The following is a 13,811-nucleotide window of genomic DNA, read 5'->3' on the forward strand; positions in this document are numbered from 1 at the left end:
AGGATAACCGGTATAGATAATGGATGGATGGATTGATGGATGAAATTATTTCAAGCTCCTCCTAGCCCAGTCGTAAACTTTGAGTAGCCGACATACAGACAGCAAAAACATGTCCAGGGGGTGAAATTAAGATGTTTTATTCGCCAAATGTGAGCGATTTTTGTATTTGTTTAGTAATTTATGAAGACCAGTGGTATAAAAAAAAAAAAAAAAAAAAAAAAGTAAAGTCCATCATGTCTTTCTTGTGTAGAAGCTTTTATTAAACTATTGTGAAGAGACACAATGTGATTGCTTTGCTTGAAAATCAATTTTGACAGACCAACATACGAAAAAGTAATTCTAATAAATGACAATTTTATATTACTGTATTGTCTGGTAAAAAAAAAATAACAGTCTAGTCTACTCGCCAGTTATTGGGTACGCCAAAAAGACACATTCAACCCCTGAACATGTCCATGGTTAATAAATACATCAAATATATTTTTAAAAATGTAATTACATTCTTGAAACATTTTAATAAGCAATTAAGGCATAAACATGATATAAATTAAATATATTAAAACACGTTTTTGTAAAACATTTTGTTAGCCCACAATAGGGCTGTGCAATTAATCAAAATTCAATTACGATTTCGATTATTACACTCCACGATTGCAAAATTGGCATAATCGTAAAAAACGATTATTAATACTAATTTTGAGCTGTTTTGAGGAATGCGCACACGAGTTACTCCGCTGTGCCGCCCTCTCCAAGCTAGCCAGCCAGCCTGCCCGCACGCCGCACCCCGCAAGTCACACTGCACACGCTCTTACTCAACGTTTTAACAGAGTAACAGACCTAAAAATGGCACAAGACCCGCCACAGGAACGGCTTGTAAACAAGCAAGGCACGTCAAAATCGCTTATTTGGTTACATTTTGGGTTTGCCGTTGAAGCAAAGACGTAAAAAGTGCAACTTGTCTCTGCATTCACCGGCAACACAACGAATCTTCTCAACCATCGTTTGGTTTACGATGATGTTATGATACACCAAAGAAAGAAAACACCGAGTTAAATGCGGCGTCGTCCGCAACGCAAATCTCAGTCGTTGAATCACTGTACCACCCATCAACATCGGAGAGACACAAAAAGATGACAGAATCCATTGCCCGGACAAGGCTTCCAAATGTTTAGGGCACAGACTCCACTTCGCAAACGGCACGAGGGAATTTATTTTAAATAACATATCTTGTGCAAATAGACACTACTTTTACTAGCACAAAAATAGAAACCATGCTAAACATTATTACTGTGACTTAAGTTAAATTTCTTCTATAATATGAAGTCACATTTTTTCGTTTCATTTTTATTTCAAATTGTGTCAAATGCAATTTGCAAACATATTATTGGTCATTCTATTGTAATACAGTTTATATATGGCCTACTGTAATTTACAAGTATTGTATAGATTACATACTAGTATGTAACAGTCAACATTTAAATTAGTTTAAACCCAATCAGCACATTAAATTTATAATTTATCAGTAGCAAATGACTTAAACTTTGTTTACTATATGTAAATATTACTTCAAAAAGAAAACAAAAAAGGCTCCAGACAAAGGTCTAAATGTATAGATGAATAGCATGTCTATTATTTTTGTCAAATTTGGCATTTTACTCCAAGCAGTTTACTACTTTGGCAATTTATAAGTGCATAGCAAGTTAACTCGTTTGTTTATATAAGGAAACCATACTTTAATTTATACATTTGCACTTTAATTTTTAAAAAATAATTCATTTATAAATGTTGTTGGGTCCAAAACGAACTTAAATTATTATAGCGTTTCAAAGAATGTTGTCTTGATATTTTTTACCTGTTTAAACCTGTTCTTAAACCGTTTGAATAATCGTGATTTCAATTATTACCAAAATAATCATGATTATTTTGGTAATAATTGAAATATAATTTTTTTCATAATCGAGCAGCCCTAGCCCACAATATGTAATCCTATCCTAGATGATATAATGAGCCTCAATTTATTTGTCTAGTTATGTCCATTAAATGTTTCATGTATAGTTTCAAAATACAAACCATTTGTATTCAAGAATAATGTTAGACTAGATTTTGGCAGCGTCCCCCAAGGGTCAGTGTTGGGCCCTACACTTTTTGCCCAATTTCCAGTACAGCCTAGTTCTTGATTAAATCACATTTTAATCCACGATTTATTGAAAAAATCTTTTCGAAATATGGATGGAGATAGTCTCAGACTAGTCCTAGTCTTAAATTAAATAATCTCCTGTTTTAATGAAAGAATAAAGTGAATCCAGGTCTAAATTAAGACTGACCAGGGGCAGGTTTAACTTCAGAGTAAAGGCTGAATACTTCACTGTGCATGGTGAAAATGGATTACCTTGACCTTACCACCAAGACCAAAAAGAAGATTTCTCAGAGATAAAAGTAACTTGCTTAACAAATTTGATGATATAGATATCCATGACCGTTTTCGTATGTAGAAAAACAATTAATCTGAAATCAATTTTGATCCTTACCATGTTTGATTATAGTGATGTCGTTATAGATTGATTGATGATTTTAAAATTGGTCAACTGAACTTCAAACTAGTTTAGCACTGACCAGAGAGGGGTACATGTGTAAATCCAGTAGCACAGCAGATGTCTTTCCACTTGTGAAGCGCATTATAATGTACAATAAGTGACAACTGCATGAACATTTTACTGCAATATTAAATTCATGTTTTGTTAAATTATTGCTTATTCTGTCATCATACACTACATTCTACAATATTCTCACTTTAACAATCAACAGACAAATATTAGTGACAGAAAGACACAGGCAGAAGCTAAAGCTTATTTATTAAGCCTGGCTAATTGGCCCTAATCCTCTTCCGTAGAAAAGAGATGTTTAATTTACCATCTGAAGCTTTTATATTTGGTAATCTTTAACATTCATTCATTCATTCATTCATTATCCATACCGCTTCTCCTCACAAGGGTCGCGGGCGTGCTGGAGCCTATCCCAGCTGTCTTGAGGCAGTAGGCAGGGGACACCCTGAATTGGTTGCCAGCCAATCGCAGGGCACACAGAAACAAATATCCGCACTCACAATCAAACCTAGGGGCAATTTAGAGTGTCCAATCAACTTACCATGCATGTTTTTGGAATGTGGGAGGAAACCGGAGTACCCGGAGGAAACCCACGCAGGCACGGGGAGAACATGCAAACTCCACACAGGGAGGCTGGAGCCGGGATCAAACCCACAACCTCTGAACTGTGAGGCGGACTAGCTAACCAGTCGACCACCGTGCCGCCAATCTTTAACATTTTTATGCATAAAAAAATACTGTAAAGATGACTTACATTTTACCCTGTTTTTAATGGAAATAATTCTGGCAACCCAGCTGCCATATTTTCCCATAAGATTTACATTTTTTTTTTTTTGTTTTATAGAGTGTAGCTCTAAAATTGTTTCCATTTGAGATTATATACTGTTATGTATAAATGTGGCAAAAGGTAATTCTTTGCTCCATAAAACTTTATAACAGGAATGGCGTAATAGGTATTTATTCAAGTTGTAAAGTGACAGCATACACACGAGCATCCTTGCACTTCAGGCGCTTTTTTTTTTTCCATTTTGAGCTTGCATGCTTCGAAATGTTGGGGTAATCCGCAAATAAAAATATAGTGTGTTCTTAAGACATCCAAGAGTAGTCAGAGCCAAAAAGTCATAATTTTGATAGAGCGGGAATTACAATTCCCAATTTTTAAAATTCAATTACGCCAGAATACATGTTTTTAGATCCGTACAGAAAAAACCCCCACTACAGCACAGAAAAAATACCCCCCACATAGAGGCCCAAATCAAGCCCCAACCTCACCCATGTGTCACTGAGGATGTTCTTGCCTTTGTCCAATTTTAGGAACACTATGTCTTTGGGCTGACCAAGTAAAAGGCAACAAATGTAAATCACATCTAAAGCGTTTCTTTAGGAGTTAAGTTCTCTGTGTGAGTGGGATCTCTTCAGGTCTTCTGGCTTTCGTGTTTTACAACAACCTAATTTGGGGAGCAACTTTCTAACTGTGGAGCTTTTTTTTCTGCAGGTTAATCTCAGGGAACTGAAATAAGGGTTTTATTAAGCAGTAAAAATATGGAAAAACAGTGAATGAACAATAGTTTTTTTAAGCGCTATATAAGTAAAGATGCATTGTATTGTAATATAGAATCAACAGTTTTTATTTCTTAGATTCAAATTCTGTATAACAGTAAATTTTATTTTCTTATGTAGAAGCAAAGTTAAATTGATTTAAAAAAAATCTCTGCTGTAATGTAATTTTAGAAAATAAAATGTATTAAAATGTGTTTAAAAAGTAACCCTTTATTTACTCTACATAAAACTACAAAAAGGTTAGACCACGAAAAACAGCATTCAGAAAAAAAAACAGCATTCAGATAACTTTTGTCCAGTTGACATTGACAATGAGGAAAAACATGAAAAAATGATCCTTGTGTCCAGATACAGCTCCTTTTCCTGCTGTCTGTAATTTTCTTCACTACAGTATTCCTTAGTAGCATTGTCTCTCCTCTGTGAACTCTTAATGATGACTTGGCTCATGCAATAAATTACATATAGGCTAGGTTCACACCGCAGGCAAATGCGACCCAGATCGGACTTTTTTGCCCATATGCGACCTGTATCTGATTTGTTTTATGACAGTCTGAACGGCTTAATTCCGATTTTTCAAATGCGACCTGGGTTGCTTTCATATGTGGGCGCAGATCGGATACGTATCCGATTTTTTTCAATGCGGCCGCAGTGTGAACGGCCAGGTCGCATATATGCGACATTGACGTCATCCGCAGCCCAAAATGGTCTCGGCGCAGGCAGAGGGAAAGTGCTGACAGCAGAGGATCGAATCTGCAAAGTTGTTTAAGTAACACTATTGACTTTATATTTTACTTTAATTTTATCCCACTTGAAACATGAAGCATAAAGTGGACATTTATGGCGATCGTAGTAACGGCTCAGATAAATTCATTTTTTATGCATGGTTAAGGCGTGACGTCGTCGCTAGTGATGTCTCCATGAAATGAGATATTAAAGCCTCGCCTCATAATTTCCCCCAAATACTGTATTTATTTCTATGTGCTACCTAATCGCTTGACTGTATAAATGCCCCGACACGCAGGACCACATTTGCTTCCACAAATACAACATCGGGTGTGATGTCGTCTCTTCTTCTGCGCATGCGGGCCACGTTGAAGACGCATGTGTTCATACAGCAGACAAGACCAAGGTCGCATTCATAATATAATATGAACGCTTACACAAAAAAATTTGATTTTTTTCAAAAAATCCGAATTGAGCATTAAAAAAGCAACACTGGGTCATATGTCAGTTTTTGTTGATTATGACGGTGCCATGTGGACAAAAGCGGTAGTGTTTTGACAAAAATCAACCACATTTTCCATGCGTGCCAGCGCGTAGTGTCTTGAAATCCTGAGCTGTCCTGAGCCGTAGTAATTCAGCCATGGTTCAGATCGATTCATTTTTTACGTGTGGTTATGACATGACGTTATCGTTAGTGATGTCTCCATGAAACAACATATTAAAGCCTAACAAATGTTTGCAATATCTCATATGTAGTGCTAAAAGTGAAGACGATTTGAAAGAAACATGTCAACATGATTTGCCTTCGCGGGCCACATAAAATGAGGTCGCACGCCTGATCTGGCCCCCAGGCCTTGAGTTTGACACCCGTGTCCTAACTAATCGCTTCACTGTATAAATGCCCCGACATGCTGGACCACATTTACTTCCGCAAACACAACGTCGGGACTCGGGAGTGACGTGGTCTCTTCTTCTGCGCATGCGGGTTACTTTGGCGACGCATGTGTTGATACTGCAGAGAAGACCGAGGTCGCATTTATAATGTAATATGAACGCTTACACAAAAAAATCGGATTTTTTCAAAAAATCTGAATTGAGCATTAAGACCTGCGGTGTGAACCTAGCCTAACTGACAATCAGTAACTGAAAATCATGTGCGGGCTCGTTCAAGTGAACATGGAGAACGACTCCCAATACACATTACTACTAGGGATGGGAATTTCGACTAATTTGCCCTCCGACTAGTCTCAAATTTTATTTGCGACTAGTCTATAAGCAAGAAAACTTGAAATTTAATACGTATTGAACTCAAAGTTTAAAATGCAAATGTTTTGTGTATTTACAATAGGGGCTATTTTAGCCCAAACATTCAGGACAGTTTGTTAATTTAAATTCTATTGATGTAACAACAACTGACTGAATAAAAGTGAACAATTGAAAGAGAAATACATTTCTGATACATTTGCCAATGCAATACATTGGATTTATTTCGAATAATGTAATGAGTAATGGTACAGACTCCCAGTCCAGCAGGGTCTCATTCGCCATATGTTAGGTGCATTATCATGCACACAGGCGACGGCTTTATTTTCTAGCGCCCACGTACCCATCACACTCAGCTGTTTACCCATCAAGTTTTCAGCTGTGTGTCTTTCCTCCAAGGCGCATGAAGCACACAGCTGCGGAAATGTCCTTCGTCCACATACGTTATACATGTTATAGTCATGTAAGATTCAGTGGCTATGGACGTCCATCCGTTTTTAGTTAAGACATTGGCCACATAGCTGACCCGCTCAAACGCTCGTAGTATCTACTCTTTCATATGACTACTCTCGAGTTGGGGCGTTATTGTTTTGCGACTTGGCACCACGTAGCCTACTCAGGCTCGGTATACAGCATTCATTTTTTCGAACCGTTTGCCCTCAACAAAAGAAAGTGGCAGCATATCGCGTCATTTAACAAATTAGTTGGGTAATCTTTGCTGTGCAGTGAGCATCGCAGCGTCTGGCTGGAACAAACGCTCTCATGCTCGTCTGACTGGCCACCGCCATTGACCTGCAGGTTCACATCGAGATTTACTTTGGATGTGGTTTGTCATTGCTCCAAGAGAGTGGTTGTAATCGAGTTTATGCTTACAAAGCCTACAGACGACCTTGTTGTCATCTGCTGCATCAAAATACTGCCAAACGCCGTTGTTTTTCATGGTAACTTCGACAGAATATACTTTTCTTCCCCAAACTTAGTGTCCCCGCCCCCTACTATGTGTGCGTGTGGGCGGGAGGGACGGGAGCAATTCTCTTTCTTGGTGCTCAGCTTGTTCACAGAGGCCGAGGCGTGAGGAACAAGATGCGTGATTCTTAATGCAGTGTTTAACCGATTAGTAAAATACTAAACGTTTAATAAATCGTAGACGGTTAAACGACTAGTCGCGCACATCCGTAATTACTACTTTTGATGGTTGGCGTTTGAGTCTCAGTTTTGCTATACAATATGTACGAATGAGGTGCAAAATACTAATTTTGACTCTAAAACTGTGATGCAAAACCGCTTATTTCAAGCCTTGGTATGTGAAGGTCAATGATGATTCTAAAGGCCTTTTCACGATGCACTTGGCTTTCTTGGTGTTCACCACAGTCCACAGTGCCCTAGTGCAAGCTTCATTGTTCGGAAGTGCTTGGTTAGCCTAGCAGCCTACCAGGAAGTAGCCCAGAGCTTTTCCCACTCATATGGATGTGAAGTAGACTGGCTGTTCATTTCTTGTGTTCTAAAGCTCAAGACTCTTTGGACAGTGCATTTATTACTTTCTCTGGTTTCTCCATGTCATTTACTGAACAAGTCCGTCAAAATGTTTTTTCTCTTAGCACTCTAAAATCACTCCGGCAACCCCTCTCCTATTGGTTGTGTGGTCAACAACACAGCAACACCGTTCCTGTGTCCCCTTTTTTTTTTTTGCCGCTTTGCCAGGAAGCAAACGTCCACCTTGCATGTTGCGCCATCACAGCACATATCCAATGAATGTGTTTGTCAAGTGGCGCATAGGTACTCTGTTAAATGAAAAGGTAAAAGGCCGTAATTTTCCCCCTCTGTGTTTCTTAGTATCAAACATGCAACTGACAGGTAATCTATCCAAGGTGTAGCTCTTTTTACACTGCTCTAATTCAGTATAACCTGTTCTTTCTGATTAAGGATAAAGAATCTCCATGCCCAGATCATAGAGAAGGATGCTATGATCAAGGTACTCCACCAGCGCTCCAAGAAGGAGCCAATCAAGTCAGATGTGCCATCGACAATAAGGCCCTCCAAGTCTCTGATGTCCATTTCCAATACTGGCACTGGAAGCTCAGGACTGCTCTCTCATAGCATTGGACACAGTACCTCAGCCATCATTGAAGAACGGAAAGATAGCAGCTGGAAAGGGAGCCTAGGTAAGAGTCTGCAAAGCGTTTGAAGTTCTTGGGTCTATTTCACAAATCAGGTTCATCAAACTCTGAGTCTAATCCTGAAGTCTGAGTTTATCTACTCTGACATAGGAAACTCTGAATTTCCGGTTCCAGAACAGCTGATTTGAATCAGTTTACTCAATTCGGAGTACCTTCACCTGGAGTTAAGCGTGCGCACCACAACTATGAAAAGACAGCATGAATGGAGCCCCGATTCGCAGAGTCACCATGGCAAAGACGAAGGGGCGTGGGAGAACATTGCTGCTCGGGTCAATATATGCGAAAGTTTGAAATCCTTTGCAATCACAATAATATAACAGAGAAAAACCGCTTGCAGGGGAGAAGCGCACTCAACAGCTGATGAAATATAAAAACATTGTTCAAACAGTTAAGACATTGGCATAATCTCATGGGTGAACACTGAAAAAAATGATGGTTGAATTTACTCAATTATATTTCGTCAGGTGGTTGCACAAAATAAAATAATCTGGAGCCAGATGTAGATGTATAGTCTATTTAAAAATGTATCTGGATTCCGATGATTATATTTTGTGCAACCACCTAAAGAAATAAAATTGAGTAAATATTCAACAGAGACTTATTTCAGTGTATGTAGATCAGGGGTGTCAAAGTCAAATGGACGCAGGGCCAAATCAAAAATTTTGCGACAAGCCAAGGGCCGGACTGAAAGAATGTTCATTGAAATTTTTTAAAATGTCCAGATTGGATCGGGTCCTTCGCGCCTGCTGATGATGTCACACTTTATATTTCTGTATTATATTTCTTTGCCTCTATGTCACCCCCCTGGCTGTTTTGTTTTACTGCTACTTTTGCGAGGCAGCTCGTACGTCACTTCCGCTTATGACCCGAGAAGAAGCCGCTGCCCGTCTTGTGAAACAAGATCAGTGGAATGTTTGTGTTTCTCCTGCCAAACTGGAAACAATTTTATAGTTGACTCGGGCTGCAAGATTGTATAAACTGTACATAATGTGAAGTAAAACGGAGAGGATCATATGATTGGTATGATGTTTCCAGCTAACTCTATTTTAGAGTGGCAAGGTATGGATGTGGGTGCTCCTGTCAGAGAACACAGGCCTGTATTCTACTTGACACGTCTATTTATTGTGGTCTGCAACAACACAGACAAAGAATAACCTAGCAACATCATCCAATGCATATCCATTAGTTAACAAAATGCCTAAACTGTATTAAGCAATTAAACAGCCAAACAATACACACAATACACATTCACACGTTTCATCACTAGAATAGTAAGCATACTAGCCGAAATAACTAACTAGTGTCCATCAACGTGACATCACTCACGAGAACATATCTAGGCTATTATGTACAGCAGTTACCTGACACGAACTTAAATGATTAAACTCACCTTTTAACATTTACACACAACAACAAACATGGTGAAACACAGGAAATCTGCAACTACTGAGTTTGCTGGCACGAACAAACTACTAGCTAGCTGTGTTGAAGGAGGAGAAAGAAAAGAAACCACGTCTCTCGCTATCAACACTTAGCGCTTGAGGAGTGTTCAATGCCTGCTCACAGTGTGGGACATCTCAGCACTACATCGAAACTCAATGAAAATATCAAATGCCAACAATTACTAATAATAAAACAACGTGAGATTTATAACATGAAGTATTTCTTAATAAAGCGTGTTTTACTCCAAATAACTTTTCACCACAATCCGATTCTGAAAGCCACGAAAAGTGATGTGAAGTCTTGAGTCGGACGATCCTCGCAAAAGTAGCGGTAATGTTCGTTATAACAACAGCCAGGAGGTGGTAAACATGGATGCAAAGAAATATATTACAGAAATAGTGGTACGAATTGGGTTATCTGTGTTGGCATCGATTTTGTGTCTTGCCAAGTTGTGTTGTTTCCGAGGTTAATGAATGCATCGTGCGGCTTGCTTGATGGGAGGGCATGCGAGCGACAGTAGCGGAGGACGAAGAGGAGAGCATGACTGAATGGTTGTCGTACTGTATTGGCATCGGCTGCGAACCACAGTAGCCGGTTGGACAAATAAAATGTGATAATTAAACTACGTCTGTGTTCTTGGAAGACGCTACAGTATATTTTACAGCGTGACGTCATCAGCAGGCGCGAAGGACCCGATCACTTCTGCTACCCACACCAGCTTGCTGCGGACCGGATCTAATAATAAAGCAATATCATCCCAGGGGCCATAGAAAACCTCCGGCCCGCGGGCCTTGAGTTTGACATTTGTGATGTAGGTGATGGACCGTCACATCAAACGGTACCGCTCAAAAAAAGAATTTTCTGGAAATGCTAAAACATCATTGCGCGATCTGACACCCCACCGCCCAACCCCCCCGATTCTCTGCGTAGTAATGCTGCACCTTCATCCACTTACGGGATCATTAGCGAAAGGACAAGTCACGTTTGTCTCCACTTACACTGAAAAATGGTGTGTTGAATTTACTCAATTTTATTTCGTCAAGTGGTTGCACGAAATATAGTCATATGGACTAAAACACATTGTTTAAGTAGACTATACATATACTAAATAAATGTATCTGGATCCAGGTGATTTTATTTTGTGCAACCACTTGATGAAATAAAAGTGAGTAAATTCAACAGAAACCTTTTCAATGATACTGTGCCTAATGGACTTCTCATATACTGACTCCGATTTTTTTTTTTTTAATGACAGGCAGCAGAACTACGCTATGACAAAACTCGCTTGGGCGAACTGAAGGAATGAGGAAATGAAAAGGAGTGCGTGGCTCAGAAAGAGGGCAGAGACAGAGTAAAACTCATTGAGGTAAACCTGGCCCCGACCAGGTTAGGTTCAGAGAGTCTGTTACTGCAGTAACTGACCAAGAGCTTAAGTTACCGCACTCTCTGAAACCGGCTAGAGTTACCTCTCTTTCTCTGGTTTGAGTTACCTCCCTTTTTGAAACGGAAAAGTTTGAGTTTCCCTCATTTCAGGGTTACAAGACTCTGAGGTTTCACTAAACCTAATTTGTGAAACGGACCCCTTACTTTACAAACAGTGGGCTCGAAGTGTAATGGTGGCGGTAGTTTGCTAGTCTTACCTTGAAAAATCAAGATAAATTGTTTTTCTCCTGCAGGGGTTTTGCTCGGTCCGGAATTTCGGACAGACTCTCTCAAGACAGAATCTATCACATCATCTTCCTCCCCAGTATTTGCTTCGACACAAATGACAGAAGTTCACTCTAAGACAAGCAGCAGGGATAGCTGCACACAGACGGAGAAGAATCAGAGTCAGGACACCAGTAAGCCTGGCACCCCGGCCCTTCAGAGCATGATGGTGCTGAACCGATTGTCCAGCACCAGCCCCCTCTACATCCCTGAACGTGGAGCTGGTAAGATTACAAACTGAGTAATATGTTCATTTCTTATTAGTGCTGTCAAGAGATTTTTAAAAATGAGATTAATTTATTGATCTAATTAATCTGTTTGTAATCTCATTTTAAAATTGCTGAGAAAAGCCCCAAAGTCTCCATAAGTATGTATGTATTAGGACTGGACCGATAATTCAATACCACTATGTATCGCGATTGACACGTGATCGATATCAATAGAAAATGCCTCGATAAAACATTAGATAGACAACATTTAGAAAACAAACCTGATCGCAGCATGGTGCGTGATGTAGGCAGCGTGCATCCACCTCCAGACACGAAGAAGAAGTTAAACCAACGAAGAAGAAGCATTTAAACCAATGTAGAAGAAGCAGCTAACCTAACGGAGCATGTGTGCGGGCCCGGCGGCCGTGCGTCATACTCGCTTCAAGTGAGCTAGCGGCATAGCTTTGTTCAAATAAATGACCAGTCGACTCAGTACAACTCTTACAATAAAATGATATTATGCACGATAAGCCGATTAAACGCCTCCAGATGGAGACGTGGTGTACAAGTAAAGGAGTTCCCTGTCTTTAGGGTTGCCAACTCCCGAAATAATAAATAAGGGACACCTCATCGGCAGGGACGGCCAACCTGACTGCCTTCAACTAGGGATGGGCAGATCGATACCAAAATATCGAGATTCCGATCCAGAGCGCTCAATTTTAAGTATGGAACCTCAAGCTAAAGTATTGATATCTGCAATTAATTCATATATTCTGTATAGTATATTTATTAATTCCTAATTTAGAAAGTTTTATTGTCATCCAATCAGAATTTTTGCTATGTGTTGCCAAGGGCAAAGAGCTTTCTGCCTTGGCAGAACCAGACTGCTGGCTCTGGTCCCGCCCACCAGAACTTTGTAAACAAATTTGATTGGATGAAGAATGATCATAAAAGAAAAATAAAACATTTTTTACTGTTTTTCTACTATATTTATAATTAAAGTGTAGTATATCGACTGCTTGTACAGTAAAAAAATATGCATATCTGTTTGAACTTGTAATTAATGTAAGGCTGTGTGTGCGTGTGTGTGTGTGTGTGTGTGTGTGCATTCTTTAGCTATTATTCATCAATGTCAATCAATTAATTAATTACCTGTCTGTTCAATGTACTTGTTTATTTCACCCCAAAATTATGTTTGTTATTATTATGTTACACAATGCTGACATTCATTGCACATTCCCATATTAACCTTGATCAGAGGGTTAAAAAAATAATTTACATACCGTACATACCATATCTAGCTCTGGCGTTACCTGGTGGACAACAAATTTGTCTGGGGTTCCCCTAGTTTTGTTGAGCCTTCTGTATGTCTCCACCACTGAGAGAAAGCATGTTTGTTTGAGGTCAGTCAGTCCACCATGGACTATTGAAAAAGTGGGCCGTCAAACAATGCAGTGCACTTGATAGATATTCGGTATCGTCATACTCGTGTAAAAATATGCTGTCAGCTCATTGGTCATGGAGCAGAGAGGTCCTAGGACCATTACCGTAAGTTGTCATATAAAGACAACTGTTGTTCATTAATACCATCGACATTTGACGGACTATTTTTGACTCCCACGATATAACGGGACAAAGTGCGTCCCTTTACAACTCAATACGGGATGCGTACTTATATTTCTAAATACGGGACGATTCCGTTTTTTAAGGGACGGTTGGCAACCCTACCTGTCTTTGACATGCTAGCGCCAGTGCTAGCCATGTCCGATCCTCGGCATCGCGCTCAAGTTACAATCAAGCAAGTAAAATATGAATGGACTATGACAATAATGAGTCCACTAAAAGATAAAGTACTACTAAGATGGTTGGTCAACGATTATGTATACACTGCAATAGAGTATTAGTTCACTTACATTGTATGAACATTGAATGAAGGCTGATGTGTATCAACAATACTGCTTGGGGAAGCACCTAATGCAAATAAGCATTTACAATGCACTGGTGGAGGGGAGACTGCACATTATGTTACATAACGATGTGCACAAAAACAGTTAACTGTTGTGTTTTTTTAAAATAGGTTTGAAACAAAATCAAGAATGATCAATATTGAGTGATATGAAAGACTT

At 39.3% G+C, this 13,811-nt stretch overlaps 1 protein-coding gene and 1 long non-coding RNA gene across 7 annotated transcripts in view; one reads left to right on the forward strand and one right to left on the reverse strand.

Moving 5' to 3' along the window:
* amot (angiomotin) overlaps positions 1 to 13,811 on the forward strand; it is an 85,733-nt gene that overhangs the window by 63,972 nt on the left and 7,950 nt on the right. For all 6 annotated transcript variants that reach the window (XM_086057173.1, XM_086057171.1, XM_086057172.1 and 3 more), the window contains 2 exons: positions 8,073 to 8,311; positions 11,446 to 11,700. In XM_086057173.1, the coding sequence (XP_085913299.1) occupies positions 8,073 to 8,311; positions 11,446 to 11,700 (494 nt within the window). The remainder of the gene's footprint in view (positions 1 to 8,072; positions 8,312 to 11,445; positions 11,701 to 13,811) is intronic.
* Positions 1 to 13,811, reverse strand: part of LOC147132808 (uncharacterized) — a 29,392-nt gene that overhangs the window by 14,362 nt on the left and 1,219 nt on the right. Inside the window, exon 2 of the long non-coding RNA XR_015090302.1 lies at positions 12,978 to 13,063. This is a non-coding gene — a long non-coding RNA (uncharacterized LOC147132808). The remainder of the gene's footprint in view (positions 1 to 12,977; positions 13,064 to 13,811) is intronic.

Source organism: Filicampus tigris, chromosome 17, assembly GCF_054856515.1.
Source record: "Filicampus tigris isolate MCC_2025a chromosome 17, RoL_Ftig_1.0, whole genome shotgun sequence".
Lineage (NCBI taxonomy): Eukaryota > Metazoa > Chordata > Actinopteri > Syngnathiformes > Syngnathidae > Filicampus > Filicampus tigris.